The 25,022-nt window shown below is 42.9% G+C and overlaps 2 protein-coding genes across 2 annotated transcripts in view; one reads left to right on the top strand and one right to left on the bottom strand.

Annotated features, from left to right (window-relative positions):
- Positions 1–25,022, bottom strand: part of LOC123370220 (glycine N-acyltransferase-like protein 3) — a 327,798-nt gene that overhangs the window by 257,561 nt on the left and 45,215 nt on the right. The window lies entirely within an intron of this gene.
- The window catches only part of LOC123370218 (sodium/hydrogen exchanger 10-like), a 236,024-nt gene that overhangs the window by 192,189 nt on the left and 18,813 nt on the right, over positions 1–25,022 (top strand). Inside the window, exon 23 of the mRNA XM_045016557.1 lies at positions 24,672–24,842. Within this exon, the coding sequence (XP_044872492.1) occupies positions 24,672–24,842 (171 nt within the window). The remainder of the gene's footprint in view (positions 1–24,671; positions 24,843–25,022) is intronic.

The following is a 25,022-nucleotide window of genomic DNA, read 5'->3' on the forward strand; positions in this document are numbered from 1 at the left end:
TGATGTGGAAAGGTTATAAAAACGCAATAGGTTCTACATGCTAAATTCCTATTTTTTCCATCTGCCAACAAATCTTACACCTGCTGGTCTTGTTATTATTCCCTTTCAGAAGTCAGGTTTTTCTGCTTACTTAGAAGTTAGTACTAACCGTTCTTGGGTAAGGAGCACTCTTCCAAGGGGTATATAGCTTGTACCACCTTTTCAGCTGAGGGTTGAGGAGCTCTCCTACTGCTGAGGTCTTCAAATCTGACCAAATGAGCAATCTTAAAATGCTCTCTAGAATTTCCTTAGCCTCTAAACAGTGTATGTAAAAATCATAATGTGTTTTTTTTAATCAATTTATAACAGTGTGTCCTTAAAATTATAGAGAAGGGCTATATCCTTTAGTATGTCATTATGATATCCTGTCATCTCCACTTCCTTTTTCAGGGAAATCTTCTCATGAGAATTTACTGAGGCAGAAGTTGCCTTCACAAGGTTTTGCAAATAAAAGAACATGTTCCATCCTCTCATAAGATCAGGGAGTTTTGTCCTAGGTATTTTCTCATGCAAAGAAATGTTGGGGACTTTTGCAGATACTTGATCTAAGACAGGGGTGGGCAAACTATGGCCTGTGGGCCAGATCCAGCCCCCCAGCCATTTTAATCTGGCCCTCGAGCTCCCACTGGGGAGTGGGGTCTGGGACTTGCCCCATTCTGGTGCTCCAGCCAGACAGCAGTGTCAGGGGCTGCTCTGCATGGCTCCTGGAAGCAGCGGCATCTTCCCCCTCTGGCTCCTATGCATAGGGGCAGCCAGGGGGCTCCAGTCTGCACGCTGCCCCCATCCCAAGTGCCACCCCCTCAGCTCCCATTGGCTGGGACTGACAGCCAATGGAAGCTGCAGGGGCGGTGCCTGAGGATGGGGCAGCCCACAGCAGAGCCACCTGGCCGTGCCTCCATGTAGGAGCCAGAGGGGGGTCATGCCGCTGCTTCCAGGAGCTGCTTGAGATAAGCGCTGCCCCAAGCCTGCACCCCCGAGCCACCCCCAACCCCCTGCCCCAACCCTGATCCCCCTCCCCCCTCCAAACCTTCTTGCATCCCAAATCCCTCATCACCAGCCCCACCCCCAAAGTCTGCACCCCCAGCCAGAGCCCTCACCCCACCATTCCCCCCAACCCCCTGCCCCAGCCCTGATCCCCCTCAGCCAAGAGCACCCTCCTACACCCTAGAGTCTGCACCTCCAGCCGGAGACCTCACCCCCTACCCCGCACTCTACCCCCTAACCCAAAGCATCCTCCTGCACCCTGAACTCATTTCTGGCCCCACCTCAGAACCCGCACTCCCAACTAGAACCCTCCCCCCTCCCACACCCCAACCCTGTCCTCCAAACTGCTTGCAATCCCTCCCAGTTTTGTGAGCATTCATGGCTCGCCATATAATTTCTCTACTGAGATGTGGCCCTCGCGCCAAAAAGTTTGCCCACCCCTGATCTAAGAAGTCTCAGCAGGTTCCTTAAAAAACAAATAAATAAAAATTATTCCTATATGGTGACCCTTCATATCAAGCCTGTAAGCTTCCTCAGAATTCACTTTCAGGATACCTTTCCTCTCAACCTAATAAAGGAATCTCACAGGAAATATTTTAGATTTTATTAGTGTAATGATCAATGCAGTTGCTCTTTAGTTTTAGAATCATAGAAATGTAGGACTCAAAGGGACCTTGATAGATCGTGTAGTCCAGTCTCCTGCACTAAGGCGGGACTAAGTTTTATCTAGACCATCCCTAACAGGTTTTTGTTTGACCTGTTCTTAAAAACCTCTAATGACAGTGAATCCACAACATCTTTAGATAATTTGTTCCAGTACTTAGTTACCCTTATCGTGTCTAACCTAAAACTCCCTTGCTGCAACGTAAGCCTATTACTTCTTGTCCTCTTTTCAGCAGTTAAGGAGAACAATTTATCATCGTCCTCTTTATAACAATTTTTAAGTACTTGAAGACTCTTGCCATGTCCCCCTTCAGTCTTTGCTTCTTTAGATTAAACAAATCCAATTTTTTCAATCTTTTCTCATAGTCATATTTTCCTAAACCTTTAATCATATTTGTTACTCTCCTCTGGACTTTCTGCAGTTTGTCCATATCTTTCCCAAAATGTGGTGCCCAACACTGCACAGTGCTCTAGCTGAGGCCTTATCAGTGCTGAGTAGAGTGGAAGAATTACTCCTCTCGTCTTGCTTGCAACACCTGCTAATATATCCCATAATGTTGTTCACTTTTTTGTTTGCAATAGTATTACATTGTTGACTCTCATTTAGTTGGTGATCCACTATAACCTCCAGATCTTTTTGTGCAGTACTGCTTCCTAGGTAGTCATTTCCCATTTTGTATGTGTGCAATTGATTATTCCTTCCAGGGCCACCCGGGGGCGGGGGCAAGTGGTGCAATTTGCCCCGGGCCCCAGAGGGGCCCCCACGAGAATATAGTATTCTGTAGTATTACAACTTTTTTTTTTATGTAAGGGGCCCCTGAAATTGCTTTGCCCCAGGCCCCCTGAATCATCTGGGCAGCCCTGATTCCTTCCTAAGAGTGATACTTTATATTTTTCCTTATTGAATTTCATCCTATTTATTTCCAGCCATTTTTCTAGTTTGTCAAGATCATTTAGAATTCTAACCCTGTCCTCCAAACTGCTTGCAATCCCTCCCAGATTGGTATCATCCTAAAACTTTATAAGTATACCCTCTATACCATTATCCAAATCAATGATGAAGATACTAAATAGAGCCAGACCCTACACAGATCCCTGTGGGACCCCACTCAATATGGCCTTCCAGCTTGACTGTGAACTATTGATAACTGCTCTCTGAGTATGCTTTTCCAATCAGTTGTGTTATAGTAAGTTCATCTAGACTGCATTTTCCTAGTTTGCTTATGAGAAAGTCATGTGGTTGTCACGGAGTCACCAGGGCGATGCTCTGGAACTACTCCATATGAAGCCAGTCAGGACTCGGTGGGAGCCTCCTCTCTCTGAGCATACTGTTGCCAGGGCAAGAAGCTTACACAGCTTTGACCTTCCTGGGTCTGACCTCGAATCATTTAGCATCCCCTTCCACACCATGCGCTTCCCACAGCAAGTCCACCTGGGCAGGGCTCCTGGGGAAGCCAGAGGGCTCTGCAGTCAGCAGTGACTCTCAGCCAGCATGTAGAACAGAAGAGTTTATTAGTAGACAGGAACACAGCATAGAACAGAGCTTGTTAGCATGGAAATCAGTTACTTTCAGCCAAGTCTATCTTGGGGAGTGCTGGGTCAGAAGCCCAGGATTCCCCCTCTTCCAGTCCCCCCCAAGCAGACTGCCAGCTTCCAGCGACCCGACCTCAGATATCCCCGTTGCTCCTCCTCCTTGTCTTTGTTTCACTTCCCAGGCAGAGTCACCTGGTCGTCACCTGGTTGCATCCCCCTTCTGGGTTTCAGGTTACAAAGGGCACCAGTCATAGCATAGGTGCAGGCAAATGGAGCAGCCTCACCTGCCCCAGGGGTCTCAGCCAAAGTCACACACCGCTATTCCCACCACCAAGGTGTTGGTGCAGCACACAGGGAAACGGAGACATACACAGTATTCATGCAAAACAGTAAAACTCACATAGGCTCAACAGTAAGACTCATACAACATAACAAGGGAAAATCCCCATTTTGTCACAGTGAAATAGTATAAAAAACCTTACTAAATTTTAGATATATCCCATCTACTGCTTCTCCCCTATCCACAAGGCTTGTTACCCTGTCAAAGAAGAATATTAGGTTGGTTTGACATAATTTGTTCTTGACAAATCCATGTTGATTGTTACTTATCACCTTATTACACTGTAGGTGCTTACAATTTGATTAGTTACTCCATTATGTTTCTGGGTACTGAAGTTAAGCTGATGGGTCTATAATTCCCTGGGTTGTCCTTATTCTCCATTTTATAGATAGATAGGTGCTATATTTGCCATTTTCCAGTCCTCTGGGATTGAATCATAGAAGATTAGAGTTGGAAGATACCTCAGGAGGTCATCTAGTTCAACCCCCTGCTCAAAGAAGTACCAACTCCAAGTAAATCTCTCCCATTCTCCATGAGTTCTCAAAGATAATCGCTAATGGCTCAGAAATCTTTTCAGCCAGTTCTCTGAGTATTTTAGGATGTATTTTGTCAGACCCTGCCAATTTGAAGACATCTAACTTGTCTGAGGCCTTGTCTTCAAGTACAACTATAGTGGAGCAGCTGCACTGGTGCAGCTGCACCACTGTAGTACTTTAGTGAAGACACTACTACTAATCAACTTCCCTGAGAAGCAGTAGCTAAGTCAACAGGAGAAGCTCTCCCATCGACATAGCACAATCTACCTGAGGGAGTTAAGTCTGTATAACTATGTTGCTCGAGATGTTGATTTTTCACACACACCCCCGAGCAATATAGTTATACCGATATAGGTCTGTAGTGTAGACCTGGCCTAAGTAATTCTTAACTTGTTCTTTCCCTATTTTAGCCTCAGATCCTACCACATTTACACTGATGTTCAGTATGTTAGTTGTTCAATCACTGCTAACCTTTTTGGTGAAAACTGAAATAAATAAGGCATTTACCACTTCAGCCATTGCTGCATTTTTTGTTATTGTTTTTCCCTTCTCATTGAGTAATGGGTCTACTCTGTCCATGGTCTTTCTCTTGCTCCTAATGTATTTGTAAAATGTTTTCTTGTTGCCCTTTATGTCCCTAGCTAATTTAATCTCATGTTGTGCCTTGGTTTAGTGGATATACTCCAGTCTTTCTCACTCGGAAAGATTGCCTTACCAGTGAGTGAAGTGATTATGGATCCAGCAAAAGAGATGTGGTAAACACCAACCATAATGACCCCAACGTCCCATAAGGTGGACAAAAATACCAAGTCCCACCTAAAAGGGCTGAATTCTTCTATACCCGTCTGGTGCACTTCTCATTCACGGTGATGGTAGGCTCCATTTGCAGGCTCCATTTACCCTAAATAATTTAATAAGGCAAATTAAATAAACTAGAAAAAAGCAGAAATATGCCTGGCAGACAGCTAGCTTACTAGTTTTCTTTTATAATTGAATAACAATTATCAAATGAACCTTGTATGTACTGAAAAAGCAAGAAACATTATGGAGTATTAAAATACTTATATCTGTTGTGTATTAGATATCTTCTGTCTTGAAAAGGTAAACGGTGTATATTAGCACTTTAAGAGCAAAAGATTCTATTAGAATAGTGCATTTGTTGTATAGTGCTCTTAGAAGAATTCAGATTTCTAATCAGTATTCTCTAATTTAAAATAACCACTTCTGTAAATGTCTCAGTAGTAATGACATGATGTTAACACTTGTCTCAATTATGTATTTGGATAACACTGGGAAAAATTAGGAATAATTATTTTTATTTTATTCCCACCCCATTTTTTATCTATATCTCCTCAGATTTTTGTTTTATTTTTATTATTTTCATTGTCAATTGCTATAGCATCTGCCACCATAGACTACTTAAAATTAAATAAATACATAAAGTACTTAATGTGGATGGTCAAAATGTCGGCCACCTCTTACTGAGAAAAACAGAGCCTTGCGTTCATGTCAGTAGTCAGCTATGCTGACGCCATTCCCTGAAAGTTATGAAATTTAGGTTCTGGTGGATAGTTAGAGGAAGGGAGCTCCATAATCAGGAATACAGAGAGCACACTGCTGCTGATTCTAGAAATTTCTATTCTGAGAACTGATAGCAAAAATGTCCTAAATGATCTCTCATTTAGGGCTTTAAAGGTCATATCTGATGTCTTGAATTATACTTAGAAGTAATTGGGTATCTGAGCACAGATAATTGCAGTAAAAAGTTTTTGCCTTCATAGTTATAGACACCGCTGTAGACTCAAGAAGAAATATCTATGAAATTCACACACCCCCTCCAAAAATATGAAAAAAAACTGTGGTTTTTTTTTTTGTTTTGTTTTTTGTATAAAGAAAATGACATCAAACCTCAGTATGCTAAAATGCCTCATATTCTGATTTCCTGCAGGAAAACTCTCAGAGTACAGGTTGCAAACCCCCTGCAAAGAAATACATAAAGCAACTACTTGATCAAACATTCACACTTTCACAAAATAATACAAAATTGACTTCATGGTGTTCTGTGACATTGCCTTCACGAGTAGGATTTTCCCAGTCATTAATAGCTCCCCACTCACCCATTCAAATTTGCTCTGTAAAGTTATTCCTGAAGATTTTATGTTCCCAGTCTGAGAGAGAGAGTGTGTATGTATTTTTATTAAATGCTTGCAAAAACCCAATTGTGAGGATTAGCAGACCAGACTGTCTGAGAATAGCAGATAAATCAAAACACAAATTTCTAATTACCATGCTCATAAATGTCCCAATCTCTGGTCTGGGGAAAGCATTAAAACTTATTCCTGATCATGACAACAGTGTTTAATCTTTGGGAAAAGAGTCAAGTTTGGCAAAAATGGTTCATTTTTTTTATATTCAATTTAAGGTTTAGTTAAGTATTTCTGCAGGTCTGGGAAAAATCATTCTGTTAGGACTCTGGACATAGGACTGATTTAGGCCCTACAGGGCTCAATCAGAGGACTGCAGCTGTTTCCACTATGTTACAGAAAGAAGACCCTGTATGTGAGGACCATCAAATGAGACTGTTACTAGGAAGGAAACTTAGGAAGTAACCTGAAAGTTAATTTGTGGACCACAAGAGTTAGAGAAAAGGCTGGAAAAGCTTAAATTGCTATCAACTCCCATCTGCCTGCTATGACACTTTTTTCATCATAAAATATAACATTCTTCAATGTTCTACTTGATGGGTTTTTTAATCATATCTGAAGAGTGTGTGTGTGTGAGAGAGAGAGAGAAACATGAATAGTGCTTAAAATGTGGCTTAAGAGAAGTGCAAAGATTTGGATTCTCCCTATTGGATGCTCTGAAGAACTCCCTGGTGTGGGGGGGGCCCACCAGCAATTACGCTGTACAATTTTGCTTGTGGGGAAGACAAATCAGCAGTAGCTCCTCTACAAGATCCTTGTAGTTTTTACATGGAAAATAGCCTTTTTCAAAGGTCTTGTCTAAACTGGTGGTGATGTGTAAGGTACATGTAGCTATATGCCACAGTTTAAAAAAAAAAAAAAAAAGCAGGCTTGTCCACACTGTGGTGTATAGCTACCCATGACAGTGAAAGGTTCTGGCAGGGGGAGACAGCGGGGACTGCCAGAGCCTTTCCTTGCTGCCTTTCCTTGCTGGAGTCTTTCCCTGTGGCATAGAGAGGCTCCAGTGGCAGGGATGCAGTGGTACACTACTCTGCTAAAAACAGTAGTGGGAACAATAGTAGTGGGAATATCAATAGTGTGAACATTGGTTGTGTAGAGAACTATGTAGGGTATATATCCTAAGGTTCTAATGTGTCTTTACTCTACTTGCCTAAGTAGTGCCTCATTGTTTATGCTGTTGTTTATACCCATGCTAGGTTGGCATGCAGTGTATGTACTCTACATGCCACCATAAATATAGACATAGCCCTAAAGTCCATCCTAGTAATGGAAGAATTAGTCTGCAGCTGTTCATCTAGGAAATATTCTGTTGCTGTTGGGGCCCATAGATAAGCAGAAATAAGAGTAGAGTAGCAGATAGTACAATTCATCAGGAAGGCAAGAACAAGAAGGATCTTGGGGCAGGGGGAGTTGTTCATCTGTGAGTGGGGCTATGATTGGCTAACCCACGATGGGACCAAACAAATGATGGGATGTCCTTGTCCTTGCATAGAAGTTCAGGACTGAGGTGAAGTTGGGATACAGAGAGACCTGAGAAGCAGGGTGAATTGTGAGAGAAAAAAATGCAAAAAATTGTTACAAATTAGTTTATATTGCTTCAAGTTTAGTGAGCTGGAAGTGAAATAAGTTGAGAAATCTGCAGTGTTTGTAAATTGGCTAGTAATGGTTTGCTGATTATTATTTTAAAATTATTTTAAGTTGTTTTTCAGTTCTCTAATCCTCTTAGGATCTTTGCTTGACTAGGAGAGTGTGATACTTAACAGAGACTCTCCAGGACCTGTTCAAAGATAGCTAAATCATTTCCCGGCATGGTAGGGGAAGGAGGTTCAGAAGTAACTTTAGTACTTTTGCTCCATTATTCTGCAGGAGCTGTGAACATCACAAAGATAATTCTTTTGGTTTCCAAGGCAAAGGTGAGAGTATGTTCTTTTCTCAAGGCCTGATCCCAAACCCAGTAAAGTCAATGGAAAGACTCCTATTAACTAAATTAGGGTTTGGATCAAGTCTTCAAGCCTGGCAATCGCTGGAACCATGCTGTAGCTATACGTAAGGCAATGGAGTGAAGGACAATATTAGGGCTTTTATAGAAAAAATGGCAACCCTGTAGAATGATCAGGGTTGAAAAACTGAGGACTCCATTTGACTGATAATTTTCTGCACTGATGACTGTTTTGAGGAAGTTGTACAGTTATATCTTATGATTAAAATGTATTTCATACGTGTGACCAGGGCCGGCTCCAGGCAGCAGCCAAGGAAGCAGGTGCTTGGAGTGGCCAATGGGAAGGGGCGGCATGTTCGGGTCTTCGGCGGCAATTCGATGACGGGTCCCTCAGTCCCTCTTGGAGTGAAGAACCCACTGCCGAATGGCAGAGCTGCTGCTGAACTGCTGCTGATTGCGGCTTTATCTTTTCTTTTCTTTTTTTATTTTCGCTTTGCTGCTTGGGGTGGCAAAGAAGCTGCAGCTGGCCCTGCGTGTGACAAATTAATCTCTTTAATGTTTGAGTTTTTAAATCAAAATTATGCCTGGATCTAGTAAAAAATATCAGGTGACTTTATAGTGTTTTTAGAGGGGCTATATTTGTATGACTACTAATATTAAGATTTTTTTTAAAGCTATGTTAGGAATAAGTACATTAAAAAACCTGTACTAATGGTGAAACTGACCAGATCAAACCACTTCTCTTTTGTCTAATAATATATGTAAATTGTTTTTGATTAACTACTTCATAGTGCTTTATAGAACATCCATATTCATGTTAAATTTTTTAGTAATTTTAGCACATTGCAACCCATAACAGTCATTACTGTTGTTTCTGAACACCGAATAAAAATTTGCTCTTTGAAGTGGCATTTTTGCTTTTTCTGATATTCAGCTTAAATGCTAGAAATAGCCAGATCATTTTCTTTTCCATGATTTGTGTGTCAGAAATCTTTCAGAAATTTTTAATGTATCCTACAAGAGCATTTATTTTTCTGTCACTTATCTATTTAGCACACAGTTAGAAAATGACATTCATAGTTATAAAAATGAAATTTACTCATTTTATGTATATTTATGGTTAGCTTGCTTATTTTATTTGGATTTTTATTTCCTTGTTAGTTCCTATTTGAAGAATGTATGTGATATGTAGGGAAATTTTCATGAGATCCAAACCATTTAAATATTTAGAGGTATTTAAAATATATTTGTATTATACTTCTGTAAATTGAAACCTTTAAGAAATGTGGTTTGTGCCAACTAAGAAGTTTTGTGGGCTGCATGAGGGTATCCATAAACACATGGATCCTTTTTCAAAACAGTATTTGTTAAATGAAGTATTCATTCATGGAATATTTGAAACCACTAAATACCGAAATGTTTCATTTGTCTGCAAGCTTGTTCTTCTATAGGCAATGTGAGGAGGGTTCATCTCTGTACTTTTCTGTTTATCTTGAATACATTTTGAATACTGCCTGCAGATGTGGTTGCCCCATCTCAAAAAAAACGTACTGGAGTTGGAAAAGGTTCAGAAAAGGGCAACAAAAATTATTAGAGGTATGGACAGCTTCCATATGAGGAGAGATTAATAAGATTGGGACTTTTCAGCTTGGACAAGAGACAACTAAGGGGGGATATGACAGAGATCTATAGAATCATGACGGGTGTGGAGAAAGTAAATAAAGAAGTGTTATTTACTCCTCATAATGCAAGAACTAGGGGTCCCCAAATTAAATTAATAGGCAGCAGGTTTAAAACAAACAAAAGGAAGCATTTCTTCACACAACGCACAATCAACCTGTGGAACTCTTTGCCAGAGGATGTTGTGAAGGCCAAGACTATAACAGGGTTCAAAAAAGAACTAGATAAATTCATGGAGAACAGGTCCATCAATTTATATTAGCCAGGATAGGCAGGGCTGGTGTCCCTAGCCTCTGTTACCTGTTCTGTTCATTCCCTCTGGGGCACCTGACATTGACGACTGTCGGAAGACAGGATACTTGCCTAAATGGACCTTTGGTCTGACCCAGTATGGCCATTCTTATGTTCTTTTCCTTTTCTGTAAAGAGCCATTTTCCAGGTACAGTATTTTATTTATTGTTCTATTTTGATTGAATTTATGTAGATGTTCAAGTCCAGCATGTTAGTCTAAATGTCTTAACCACTCAATAGCTGAGGGAAGGGCACTGTGCAAGTCTATGAGGGAACCATGCATCCCTTGCCGATGGATGCAGACTTGGAAGTATATGGTGTACTTCTTCTAACTGCCACAATGGCAAAGGCCCTACTTACAGTCATTTGCAGCATATCTGATCAGTCTACATCTGAAACAACCGAGCTTTGTCTATAGATGGCAATGGTGTGGAAGATTAAAATCAGAGGGCTGGACTGTTGCATTGGTCACAAGATTGGCATTGGCTATTTGAAGCTTGTTCTTGCCAGCTGCAGGTGACATATGGTATATGGAAAGCTGAGGACCGGTTGGGAGGGGTCAAGGAACTGCCAAAGGAGAAGGGGGCCACCCAGACCCACAGGACTTGAAGGCTCCCCTAGAAGAGACTGTTCAGCTAGGATCCCCTCAGGACTGATTGGGCCTCGAGCAGTGGTCACTGTGAGGATCAAAGGTGCAGAATGTAAAGCAGTGCTTGACACTGGATCACAAGGGACTATTATATTGCAGCCATTCTACCAACTGATGTGTAGGCACCTGCTATTACTCCTGGGGGAATTCTGCACCAAAAAATCACCAAATCCCCTCTGTCTAATAGTAATGTAGCTAGTATTGACCCTTTACTTCTAGTTCTTCTTCGAGTGCTGTCCCTGTGGGTACTCCAATTCAGCGCCATTGATCAGAGATTTTCTGTAGAAGTGACTGGTCGGGCCATGCATGTGCCATAGCTGTCTTGCGGCGCCATTGGAGTCTTGTTCAGCGTGCGCACAGCCCGACCCCCTCAGTTTCTTCTCAACCATCCTCAACTGAAGACGGAGCTCAGGGCAGTGTGACAGCTTCTCCCTCAGAGATAACAAAAAATAGAATCATAGGACCGGAAGGGACCTTGAGAGGTCTTCTAGTCCAGTCCTCTGCACTCATGGCAGGACTAAGTATTATCTAGACCATCCCTGACAGGTGTTTGTCTAACCTGCTCTTAAAAATCTCCAATGATGGAGATTCCACAACCTCTCTAGGCAATTTATTCCAGTGCTTAACCACCCTGACAATTAGGAAGTTTTTCTTAATGTCCAATCTAAACCTCCCTTGCTGCAATTTAAGCCCATTGCTTCTTGTCCTGTCCTCAGAGGTTAAGAAAAACAATTTTTCTCCCTCCTCCTTGTAACAACCTTTTACGTACTTGAAAACTGTTATGTCCCCCTCAGTCTTCTCTTTTCCAGACTAAACAAACCCAATTTTTTCAATCTTCCCTCATAGGTCATGTTTGAGACCTTTTTTAATAGATTTTTTTTCCTTAGCTAAATAGTTAATTAGTTTGTGGTGTTTACAAAAAATTAACTTTTCTTCCTTCCCTGTTTCCCAGCTTCCTTCAAAGCATGGACTGCAAAAGTTCTCAGTACACCTGAGACACTAGTTTGATCATGCCAGGCTTTAAAAGATGTGGCTCCTGCAGGGAGGCCATGCCTCAGTCTTACGGGCACTTTCTCTGTGTGAGATGCCTCAGTGAGATGCACATACCATTCAAATGCACCCATTGCAACAACTTGAAGGCAAGAGCCTGGCGTGACCAGGATTTCCGCCTCAGAATGATCCTTATGGAAAAATTGCTCCAACCAGGATCAGAAAAGGACACCGTGAAGCCTTCGCCCAAGTGCCCACCTACTCGGTCTGAACCGACCAAGAGCACAGCCCCATCAGCTGAAGAAAAGAGGAAGTGAGCCTCGACCTCTCCGCAGAGGGAACCGCACAGAAAGAAACTGTCTCCTGCGAGGTCATTACCATCGGTGCTAATGACCCCAACAGTCAGTGCATATGACTTCCCCAGCACCTCCAGCACCAGCCACACCATACATAAGAGCAAGGAGTCGAGACATGAACCATGCCACATCTCCTCCTCTGCACCGACCGTATCAACAACCACATTGGAGTTGGCACCGACCATGCAACCTCAGCCAGAGCCGACTATGACCATGTCTTGCTCAGCACCACTACCTTGCCTGGCACTGCAATGGGCCCACCCGCCCCGACAAAGGCAAAACAGAAGACACCTAAACACCTGACTGCCACAGATAAAACATTGGCACCGCATCCACTGGCACCACAACAATTTTTAACTCAGAAAGACATAATTGTTGCATGAGTGCCCCAATCACCTCTCCTTGACACAGAAGGACCACCAGTCCTCTCATAACTGAGTCACCTATGGCACCGTCGATGTTGAGTGATAGTGACAATGAGGACCAAAAGGATGGAGTCTTTTCACCACAATGCTCCCCCACACCTCAACATAAATCTGCTGGGGGGGACACAGCAACCTAAAGACCATCGGGCACAACCTCACTACCCATCATACGGCCCACCATGGATGGATCCTCCCATGGCATTCCCCATGCAGTGGCCACCTTGGGACCCATGGGCAGCATACAAAACCTGTTACAATCGAACCTCCTCACCACCTACAGGAGTACTCCAATTCCCTCCTGTATCTTCATGGCTATCATGATGTGCAGAGCCTCATGGCTTCTGTCATCCGCTATACCAAAAGAACTCCAAGTAAATGTAGAGGACCTACCTTTCAACGAGAACAAACTATTCTCCTCAAAAACCGATGAAATTCTTCATACCATGAAGGACTCTCATGTGACTTTTCGCACGCTTAGCGTCTATACACCACCCCCAAGAGGAAACAATACCAACCCCACCACCGAGACAAAGATACTCAATACACCTGCCCTCATATGAGGTTGGCAGACAAAGAAACAGACCACCTCAACACCAACAGGCACAATCACAAGTGGCATCTCAACCCGCAGGAAACAAACCACAGTTTTGAATGCTTGGTTGAGGGCCTGAACAACCTCCCCTTTACACCAGCACCTACTGTGACGGGTTACCCCCCCCCCTCCGGGGTGCCACCTGATGTACTGGAGTCCTACTGAGCCCACCTGTTCCACCAGCCTGGGCTCCCTCACCCTGTCTTGCTGTGCCAGGCCCTCAGGTCTCTTCTAGCAGACACACAGGTAGGACCACGCCCAGCTGCAGAAAGCCACAAACACTGAGATCAACTCTGCATGGGAAGGGTCAGCTTGGGGATTGCCCAGCACTCAAGTGCACACCCCCTCTGGGGTGCAATCCCAAAATTGTATTGTCTTGCACTGCACAGAAAACTGTACAGTGTAAGCTCATGAAATTCGCTCCCTCGCTCAATGTGGAGGAAGATATGCACAGCTTTTTGCCCCTCCACCCCCAGTTATAAATTGCACAAACTGGGTTTATAGAAAACAAAACAAGTTTATTAACTACAAAGAATAGATTTTAAGTGACTGTAAGTGATAGCAAATAGATCAAAGCTGATTACCTTAGTAATAAACAAAAACCGCAAACTGATCTTAACACACTAGATAGGTAGGATATAAATTAGCAAATTCTCACCCTGAATGATAAACAGGCTGGCAGATTCTTAAGGCACAAGTTGCCTTGGCTTTCCCAGGTTTTCATACACCGGCTAAAGATCCTTCTAGCCTGGGACCATCACTTCCCAGTGTGTTGTTGCAGGGAGAGTGAAGTACCATCATGATATCATTGTCCCCCTTTTATATCTTCTTCCTACTTGCTGGAAAGCTCTTTTGCTGTGACCTGGGTCAAACAGTTCCCATTGTGTAGTGCTATCTCTGAGAGGTTTCTATTGTACACAGTTCCTGGGGTTATCCTTGTGATTGTGTGCATTCCTCAATAATCCATTAACATTGTTTGTCCTTTTTACTGTTGTACCTGAAAGGCTGTTTGTGAGTGCTTTCAACCGCACATGTTTCAGTAACACATACATAACCAAACTTCATAACTTTACATACGATGATAACAAATACAATCCAACGAGATATTAATGTCTAGCAGATGGAGAATTTTAAAATGATGCCTCATAGGACATACTTTATACAAAACATATACTAGCTACATGACAGTGGTGAATATTGGGCTGTCAGGGTGTCACACCTACCCACCCATTTGGTCAAGGTCTTCTCACTGCATGAGTGGGATGTGCAAAAGGAGTAGAACATAACATCAGACCCTTCACGGAGAGATCTAGGAAGATTGCTCTCTCTGAGATGGATGACGTGTGTCATCATCTTCAGGAGCTGATTGCAAATGGCATCATTACAGAGTCCCACAGCCCATATGCTTCACCCATTGTGGTGGTCTGTAAAAGGAATGGGACAATCCAGATGTGTATCAACTACTGCACCCTAAACAGCTATACTGTGGTTGACCAGTATGTCATGACTCGAGTACAAGATGCCTTAAACTGTTTGCTGGGAAGCAAGTGGTTCACAGTATTGGATCTTCAAAGTGGATACTACCAAATCCCCCTGGGAGCAGAAGATAAGGAGAAGCCAGCCTTCATCTGCCCTCAAGGGATTTCTGGGGCACCTGCCACATTTCAACGTCTTATGGAAAAAGCTGTGGGAGACATGCAGTAAGTTCAAGTCTTAGTTTATTTGGATGACCTGATTGTATTTGGAAGAACATTTGGAGGAGCATGAAGAAAGACTTCTTAAAGTGCTTGACAGGTTGGAGGCCTATGGATTGAAGCTTTCCATTGATAAATGCCAATTCTGCAGACCATCAGTGAAGTACATGGGTCACATCGTGTCTCAAGAGGGTGTAAGTACTGATCCGGATAAAATAGAAGCACTCACTACATGGCCGCACCCAAGTAATTACAGAGAGCTTAAGACCTTTCTCAGAGTTAGTGGTTACTATTTCAAGTCTGTGAAGTATTATGCTACCATCATAAAGCCTCTGAAGGATCTTACCAGGGGATGCCCATCCAGCAAGAAAAAATCTAAGACCAAGAGTAAGGGGAGGTCCCCAAGGCCACCTGAGCAGAAACACTATGGCCCCTTAGAGCCTTTTGGACCACGATGAGACGAGAGATGTGAAAGGGCTTTATGAGAAATCATTAACTGCCTAACTCATGCTCCCATCCTAGTCTTTGCTGACCCAAGCAAGCCATTTATCCTACATACAGATGCCAGTTTAGAGGGTTTAGGAGTGGTCCTATACCAGGAAGTTGAAGACAAACATAAAGCTGTGACCCTTGCCAGCCGAGGGCTGTCAGATAGTGAAACTCGCTACCCCATCCACAAGCTGGAGTTCTTGGCCTTGAAATGGGCCATCACTGAGAAGTTTTGTGATTACTTGTATTGTGCTAGGTTTCAAATATGGACAGACAACAATCCACTGACTTACGTGTTAACAAGTGCTAAGCTGGATGCCATAGGGCAGAGATGGGTGGCTAGCTATGAGTTCAGCATTCAGTACCGATCAGAGAGAAGCAATGCCACATTCCCCCACCCTCCCAGAAAGTCCTACGTACCGCCAAACAGCTGTTAGGCGGTGGTTGGGAAGTGCTGGGAGGGGAAGGAGTGGGAACATAGTGCACTCGGGGAGAGGAGGTGGGGGTGGGGGCAGGACAGCTTGGCTGCTGGTGGGTGCTAATTTTTCCCCATGGGTTCTGCAGCCCTGCAGCACCCACGGAGTAGGCACCTATGCCAGCCCTGATTTGCTGCTGGCTCTTTGTGACAGAAGGATTACAAAAGGAATTGTTCAAATGGGCTGCCATGAGCAGGGCTAGCCTTAGGAAAAGCAGTGCCCTGGGAGGAGTGACGAAGTCCCGTCCCCGTCCCCGTCCCCCCCCCCCCCGCAGGAGAAGAGCTTGGAACATCCTACTCAATAAATGAACAAGCTGCTTACAGTAATTAAAGTAATGTCATCCTGTGCTCAAATTGCTTGTGCTAATAAGGCTAATTGACAACAGCAAGCATTAACTGTGATTAGTCATATGCATCTAATATCATCACCAGTGCCTATAATTTTCTACATAGAGGGAATTTCACATCTGTTTAAAATCATTTGTCTGCATTGGTGTTCTTTCTTATATTATTCTATAAAAGAGATTCTTCTAATCATCTACTGTACATAAAAGTTGGTCTTTTTCAAACATGTGAAGTGCTAGATGTTGGAGAATAGCATACCACCTACTTTATTCTTAAGCATATGTATTTATATTTAATTAATAAATTTGAGTTTCCACTATATTGCATTAATCAAAAATCTCTTTATGTGAGTTCCCTATTCTACAGGATGTAGATTGCTTACAACAGAACGTTCCACTGATGGAATTAATCAACAGGAGGTATTTCATGGTAAAAAAGATGGGCCAAAAAGTTCAGTTTTGTAGGAATTTAATCGGTATTTCTTTTTGATATCCAGAAAGAAATACTTATCGGGGGATATATGTTCCAAGGTTTTACATGATTCCCAGTGTTAGTAAACTTTTTTTTCTGTAAGTGATACAATATTTATTTTAGAGTAGAAGCAAATGTCAGAAAAATAATATACAAAAATAGGTAACTGAATTAACTTTTAATCTGATAGATTTTATAAAATGATTTTTCACGAGAATAAAAAAATCTGTATATAAAATATAACAGCACATTTAAAAGAATAAAGAAGAACGTAACTAGTGAAAAATGTTAATTTTTTTAAAATTGAGACAATGTTTCCATAACTCAAACCTCTAGCGAGAGAGAATGCAAAATATTAGACCCTTCTACTTCAATCAGGTCTGCACAGGAAGACCCCGACACGCACATGGAGCCCCATGAACTGAAAACAGTCTACATAGGGGTGCAGAGGTCTGCATTAGCAGATCTGATCAGGACCCAAAAATATGGAGTCAAAACAGAGAATGCACAAATTATGAATAGCTATCCATATAGGAATGAAACCACATAGAATCGTAGGCCTGGAAGGAACCTCGAGAGGTCATCTAGTTCAGTCCCCTGCACTTGTGGCAGGGCTAAGTATTATCTAGACCATCCCTGACAGGTGTTTGTCTAACCTGCTCTTAAAAATCTTTAATGATGGAGATTCCACAAGCCCCCTAGGCAATTTATTCCAGTGCTTAACCACCCTGACAGGAAGTTTTTCCTAATGTCCCACCTAAACCTCCCTTGCTGCAGTTTTAGCCCATTGCTTCTTGTCCTATCAGAGGTTAAGGAGAACAATTTTTCTCCCTCCTCCTTGTAACAACCTTTTATGTACTTGAAAACTGTTATGTCCCCTCTCAGATTTCTCTTTTCCAGACTAAACAACCCCATTTTTTTCAATCTTTCCTCATAGGTCATGTTCTCTAAACCTTTAATCATTTTTGTTGCTCTTCTCTGGACTTGCTCCAGTTTGTCCACATCTTTCCTGAAATGTGGTGCCCAGAACTGGACACAATACTCCAGCTGAGGCCTAATCAGCACAGAGTAGAGCAGAGGGATTACTTCTCATGTCTTGCTTACAACACTTCTGCTATTACATCCCAGAATTATGTTCACTTTTTTTGCAACAATGTTACACTGTTGACTCATATTTAGCTTGTGGTCCAGTATGACCCCCCAGATCCCTTGCCACAGTACTCCTTCCTAGGCAGTCATTTCCCATTTTGTATGTGTGCAAGTGATTGTTCCTTCCTAAATGGAGTACTTTGCATTTGTCCTTATTGAATTTCATCTTATTTACTTCAGACCATTTCTCCAGTTTATCCAGATCATTTTGAATTTTAATCCTGTCCTCGAAAGCACTTGCAACCCCTCCCAGCTTGGTATCGTCCGCAAACTTTATAAGTATACTCTCTATGCCGTTATCTAAATCATTGATGAAGATATTGAATAGAACTGGACCCAGAACTGACCCCTGCGGGGCCCCACTCGATATGCCCTTCCAGCATGACTGTGAACCACTGATAACTACTCTCTGGGAACGGTTTTCCAATGAGTTACACACCCACCTTATAGTAGCTCCATCTAGATTTGATTTCCCTAGTGTGTTTATGATGAAAACATCTAACTTGTCTAAAGAACGAGGAGTACTTGTGGCACCTTAGAGACTAACAAATCTATTTGGGCATAAGCTTTTGTGGTCTAAAACCCACTTCATCGGATGCATGCAGTGGAAAAATACAGTAGGAAGATATATGTACATAGAGAACATGAAAAATGGGTGTTGTCATACCAACTATAATGAGACTAAGGTGGGCTATTATGAGCAGGAGAAAAAAAACTTTTGTAGTGATAATCAGGAGGGCCCATTTCCAACAGTTGACAAGAAGGTGTCAGTAACAGTAGGGGGGAAATTAGCATGGGGAAATAGTTTTTACTTTGTGTAATGACCCATCCACTCCCAGTCTTTATTCAAGCCTAATTTCATGGTGTCCAGTTTGCAAATTAATTCCAATTCTGCAGTTTCTCATTGGAGTCTGTTTTTGGAGTTTTTTTGTTGGAGAATTGTGACTTTTAGTTCTGTAATTGGCTGAGGGGCATTGCTGGCACATGATGGCATATATCATATTGGTAGATGTGCAGGTGAACGAACCTCTGATGGTGTGGCTGATGTGATTAGGTCCTATGATGGTGTCCCTTGAATAGATATGTGGACAGAGTTGGCAACGGGCTTTGTTGCAAGGATAGGTTCCTAACCCAGGAAATCTGTTTAAGGAGAAACTCAAGGACATTAGATCAACAGCCGGGTCTTTGTAGATGTCACAGTTTCCCCGAAGGAGCTACAGTGTTTCATCCTTCAGGTTTGAGACAACAATACTCAACCCACTTACACAGGCGGCGAGTTCTATTGGCCCATGGTGCCTGGGCACCAGGAATATTCCTGGCCCGGGGTCCAGTTCCAGCACTGTTTGAGGCTGGGTCTCTTCCCTGGCCCCGCCTTCCACCCCCGGGCGCTCCCCCTCATGCGTCCAGCAGGTGACTTAAATGGCCCTGGGGCCCCTGCCCACCACCGGCTGTGCAGCGGAGCTGAGCTGCTTCTACCTGCTTGCTCCACATGGCTGCCGGCCCCTCCCTGTGGCCCCTGGGCAGGGTGAGTCAGATCTGTGTCTACACATACTGCTCTCTCCCCAAGTGCCCCTGGGGCCAATAGGAAGCTGTGGGGACAGTGCCTGGGGGTAGCAGCATGCAGGGGCCCCCAGCCAATCCTGCCTAGGAGCCCCAGGTAGCACCACACACCCTGTCCCAGAGCCCGCACCCCCCACTCCTTTCCCACATACCCCCTCCTGCCCCCAAACTTCCTCCCAGAGCCTGCACCCCTTCTCACACATACCCTCCCACCCCTAAACTTCCTCCACAAGCCTGCACCCCCTCCTCCTTCCCCAGCCCAGAGCCTGCACCCTCCCCATCTTGCACTCCCAGCCTGGAGCCTGCACCCAGAACCCAAACTCCATCCCAGAGTCTGCACCCCAGACTCCCTCCCCCACTCAGACTCCCTCCTAGAGACCAACCTCTCACCCCTACTGCACCCAAACTCCCTCCCAGAGACTGCACCCCTCCTGCACTCCAATCCCCTGCCCAGTGCAGGTCCTGCACCCCAGACCTCCTCTCCCCCACCCAAACTCCCTCCTAGAGCCTTAGGCAGGTGGGGGGAAGAGCTCCGGGTGTTCTGGGCACCACCAAAATTTTTACAAACCTGTTGTGCCTGCCCACTTACCCTTCACAGAATAGGCAATTTCAATAACAGCCACAAACCAACAGAAGAGAAAGGCTTTTAGGCCGTAGTCCACACACCAACCACTTGAAGCCACAGATTTGTTGGGATGTTCAGGAGTCCACATCCAATTGTACCTACTGTATACCCTTCCCTTAAGATTGGAGATGACTTAGCAAATATTGGAGATCAGATGTTATTCTGATCCATCTATCTGTGGTTCTTAGAGATAGTCTAGAGAAATTATGTACCATTTAATTTTCTTCACTCTCTCTACTCAACTCACCTGCCTCCTTCCCTTTTCAGGGACTTTTCTCATGAGAATCTGTTAAGAGTTGAAGTTCAATCACTCCTCCAGCTGGGAGGGAAAAGGAAAAAGCTGCTGTGGAATTTCAGGGAAAATGTTTCTAGATATTTGCTCATTTCTCACCCACCCCCAAAATAGAGGGTTTTGTCCAGTTCTGAATCTCAGGAAGTTCATCTCATTCAGCAGAAAATTCAAATTCTGCATGAGCACCACACTACCATCTGTTGTGCCTTACCTTTCCTTTCATGACCGGTTTGGGGTGGGGCACTTGAGTTAAGGGATACTTATTGGCATCACATGTTCATTTGCAGTTAATGATTGGACAAGATCACTACCAATACAAAGTTCTTCCATTAGGCTTTTCCATGGCACCTTGAGTATGCAAAATGCCTCTCTGAAGAAGCAGGGCATCCATGTCTACCTGTACTTAGACAATCACCTGAAAAGAGCATTGTTAAAGGCAACTCTCTCAGAGGCCAAGGAAGTAACATGTAGGCTATTCCAAAGCTGGGGACTGAGCAACTGAGAAGTTTCACTCCACCTCCCACAAAATATAAAACTTATTTAGGTAGTTCTGAAATCAAGGAATTAAGGAAAGGTTTTCCTAGTAGAAGAGAATATTTGTCTCAGCAAGTTCTATTCTTCCTCAGTCTGATGGGACACACCCCCATCAACAACCTATGTAACCCTGATTTACAATGTTAAGAATGAGACCATTACAGCATTGGTTGGCAAGCCATTACAAACCCAATGTGGACAGCATATACATGAGATTCTACTGCCTAAAATGGTACTCATTCCTTTTACTGGTGGGCAACAAGAAGAAAGTGTCATTCAAACCATCCAGCTCTATCTGCTATGGTAACCTCAGACACTTCCAGCCTTGGCTGGGGAGCACAATGTCAGGGGCTCAGGATTTATAGCCATTGAAACTTCCGGGAACAGAAGCTTCATGTAAATTATTTGGAACTGAGAGTAGTGAGATGGCCATTGAGGTTTTTCTTCTTCTAAAATATTGAGTAGAGCAGGTGCTGACAGCAATGTTTTATTTGAACAAACAGAGGATATCCACTCAAGCCAATTCTACAAGAAAACCATGAAACATTTCAAGAGGTGCAAACCTCACAAAATCTATCCCATAGCTATTCACCTAGAGAAAAAAGACCCACTGAGCAGAAATCAGTACGACCAACATGAGTAGTCTCTGAAATGCATTAGTAGATGGGATTTTCTTCCCATAAGGTCATCCAAAGCTAGACCTGTTTGCCATGAAGCACATCACCAAATGCTAAAGGTATTTCTTAAGAGCAGGGATGGACAGTACATCTATATCAAACACATTTCTTCTTAAATAGGTTAAAAAAAAAGACTTTATACTTCCCCCCACCAGTTCATCTAAATTCCAGAGTTCTAAAGAAGATTCAACAGGCCCAAGCCATAAGTAATATTAATAGCCTACAGATGAACCTAGAAACAATGATCCTCAGATCTACTTCAAATGTCACAGGGAACTTATGTGACTGTCCTGATCACTTAGAACTCCTCACACAAAAAAAAGGTCTCATCCAGCACCCAGACTCACATTTGTTCCATCTCACAGCCTGGCCCTTCAGACCTTGTCTTCAGTAGAGTTGGATTGTTCAAAAGGTGTGCAAAAATACTCCTGAACTCCAGGAGACAATCCACATATTTCTGTTATACACGTAAAAGGAGAAGGTTCTCCTCATGAGCAGATGACAACATTACTCTGTCCACAATTGAGTATATATTATATCTAAAATCCCAAGGGTTCTTTCTCTCTTCAGTTGGAGTACATCTGGCAGCAATTTCTGCCCATCATGTTCCAGTAGACCAAAAGACTATTTAGCCACTCTGTGGTTAAAAGGATTTTAAAGGATCACATCAATACTTGACCTTCCATCAGAGAACAGATTCCTATTTGAGATCGTACTCTGGTACTCGCCTAATTAATAGGGACTTTTTTCAAGCCCATTGGGAAATATTCTGTATGTTCTCTATCCATCAAAACAGTTTTTATTATAGCCATAATGTCAGCTAAGGCCTGGTCTACACTAGGGGGGTGGGGGTGGGGAAAAATTGATTTAAGATACACAATTTCAGCTACAAGAATAGCGTAGCTGAAGTCAACGTATCTTAGATCAACTTAGGTTGACTTACTTCGTGTCCTCGTGGCGCGGGATCAACGGCCGCCACTCTCCCATCGACTCTGCTTCTGCCTCTTGCCCTGGTGGAGTTCTGGAGTCAACGGGGAGTCTAGACGAGACGCAATACATTGATCCCCGATAGATTGATCACTACCCGCCGGATCGGGTAGTATGAGAGAGCTACGGGCCATGACCTTCCTTCACAGTGTTTCACAAAGATAAAGTTGTTTTTATGCCCTCGATCTAAGTTTTTGCCTAAAGCAATAACTGACTTCCATGTGAACCAATCAGTTAATCTGTTGGTATTCTTGCTTCGAATTCTCTCTTATCTTGGTTAGGCTAGACTGCACACACAAGAGGAGAAGAGCTTTTGCCTTCTGTTATCTCTAAAAAGGTCAAAAGAACACAGGAAAGATTCTAACTTGTTTGTAACATACAAATGCTAGGTTACCATGCACAGCAACTTTTAAAATAGATCAGACTCTTCATGGAAGAATCTGATAAGAAAACCAACATGTCTTTGCTAGAGGGTCTTAGGTCTTGGACCAAGACAACATTTATGGGTTGTCTTGGACACATTCTGTTATAGAAATATATAGGATAGCCACTCTGAGTTCTCCATATACATTCACAAAACATTATGCCCTTGACCTGGCCTCAAAGTCTGATGTGGAGTTTGGCAAAGCAGTACTGGAATCACTGTGTAACTACATGCATCCGACGAAGTGGGTATTCACCCATGAAAGCTCATGCTCCAATACGTCTGTTAGTCTATAAGGTGCCACGGGACTCTTTGCTGCTTTTACTGTTTAACTGTTCCTCATCTCATCTTTCTAGGAGAGGGTACTTCTTGCTAAACTTCTGTGTGTGGGAATGTGCAGAGGCAACTTGAAGGAATGGAGATTTACCAGTAACTGGAGTTCTTTGAGGTGGACTTTGCACATTCACACTCCCCCGCTTACTTTCTCTTCTTCCTTGGAAGCCTAGTAACTAAACTGATTTTATGGAGGCAGTGGAAGGAACTTAGGAGGTTGGTGTGCTCCACCCATTTTTATACCTTCATTTTCTGAGCAATTGGAGCCTTGGGGGAGGGGAGCTGAGTGCTCCTGTCAGTGTTCCCTCCCCACTCTGAACTCTGGGATACAGATGTGGGGACCTGAATGAAAGACCCCCAAGCTTATATTTCACAAGCTTGTGTTAAAAACTTCCCCAAGGCACAAATTCTTCCTTGTCCTTGGACAGTATGCTGCCACCGCCAAGTGAGTTAGACAAAGATTCAGGAAAAGGACCACTTGGAGTTCTTGTTTCCCCAAAATATCCTCCCAAGCCCCTTCACCACCTTTCCTGGGGAGGCTTGAGAATAATATACCAGCCAAATAGGTAACCAAGGTGAGCACAAACCAGACCCTTGGGTTTTTTAGGACACTAAAAACCCAATCAGATTCTTAAAAACAGAACTTTATTCTAAAGAAAAAAGTAAAAGAAGGACCTCTGTAAAATCAGGATGGAAGGTAATTTTACAGGGTAATAAGATTTATAACAGAGGATCCCCCTCTAGGCAAAACTTTAAAGTTACAAAAAAACAGGAATAAACCTCCCTCTTAGCAGAAGGAAAATTCACAAGCTAAAATAAAAGATTAACACATTTCCTTCCTATTACTTACAATTTGTAATCCTAGATGCTTAGTTCAGGTATGGCTTTGGGACATGTATTTTCTCTGCCCTGGTTCCTTGCTGACCTGGAGAGAACAACAAAGAGACAAAACAAAAACCTTCCCCCACAGATTTGAAAGCATCTTTTACCCTCATTGGCCCTTTGGTCAGGTGCCAACCAGGTTATTTGAGATTCTTAACCCTTTACAAGTAGAGGAGGGATTTTATGCTACCCTTAGCTGTATGTTTATGACAGCTCCAATGGGCATTGCTTTCTAAAGAATACCTCTGCAAATTGCAGAGTTAAAAAAGCTGATCTGCATTTTGATAACTCCAGAGGAAAATAGAAATTTAAGCAGACCTTCCAGATCATATTTTTCTGGATTTATGGACCAATGTAGGGGCCAGTCATATTCACTTATGTTTGGATTTCACTATTGGTGAAAGGCTATAATTAATATTTAATTTCTGGTTGATCTCTTCCTTTTGTTTAAATTGTATTACTTTTTTCGTTTTGAGCTATGTATTTTTCTTTTTCTTTTTAATTATGTAACAGCTTTGTGGTTCCAGTCCCAGCTATGGAGTTGCTAATGATGTATATGAACTGAGAAATCCTAAATGGGTGCCATATACTGACTACCTGGTCAGTGGAGCAATAATAGGAGAGTTGAATTGCCTAACTAAGCAAGAAATGGAATATACTGTTACCTGTGAAACTGCTGTTCAGGTCAGTGAATGTGACTTTAAGCTTTATCTGTATCAGAATGCTCTTCTATCTAATAGATCCGAAATTTTTACATTGCTATTTATAATAAAATGATTTAGACCAAAATAGCCCATAGCTCCTATTGACTTCCAAGTTGGAAAGTTTTGGCCCTAAATTTAAGAGTTAAAGGCCAAAATGTTC

Source organism: Mauremys mutica, chromosome 4 (genome assembly GCF_020497125.1).
Source record: "Mauremys mutica isolate MM-2020 ecotype Southern chromosome 4, ASM2049712v1, whole genome shotgun sequence".
Classification (NCBI taxonomy): Eukaryota; Metazoa; Chordata; order Testudines; family Geoemydidae; genus Mauremys; species Mauremys mutica.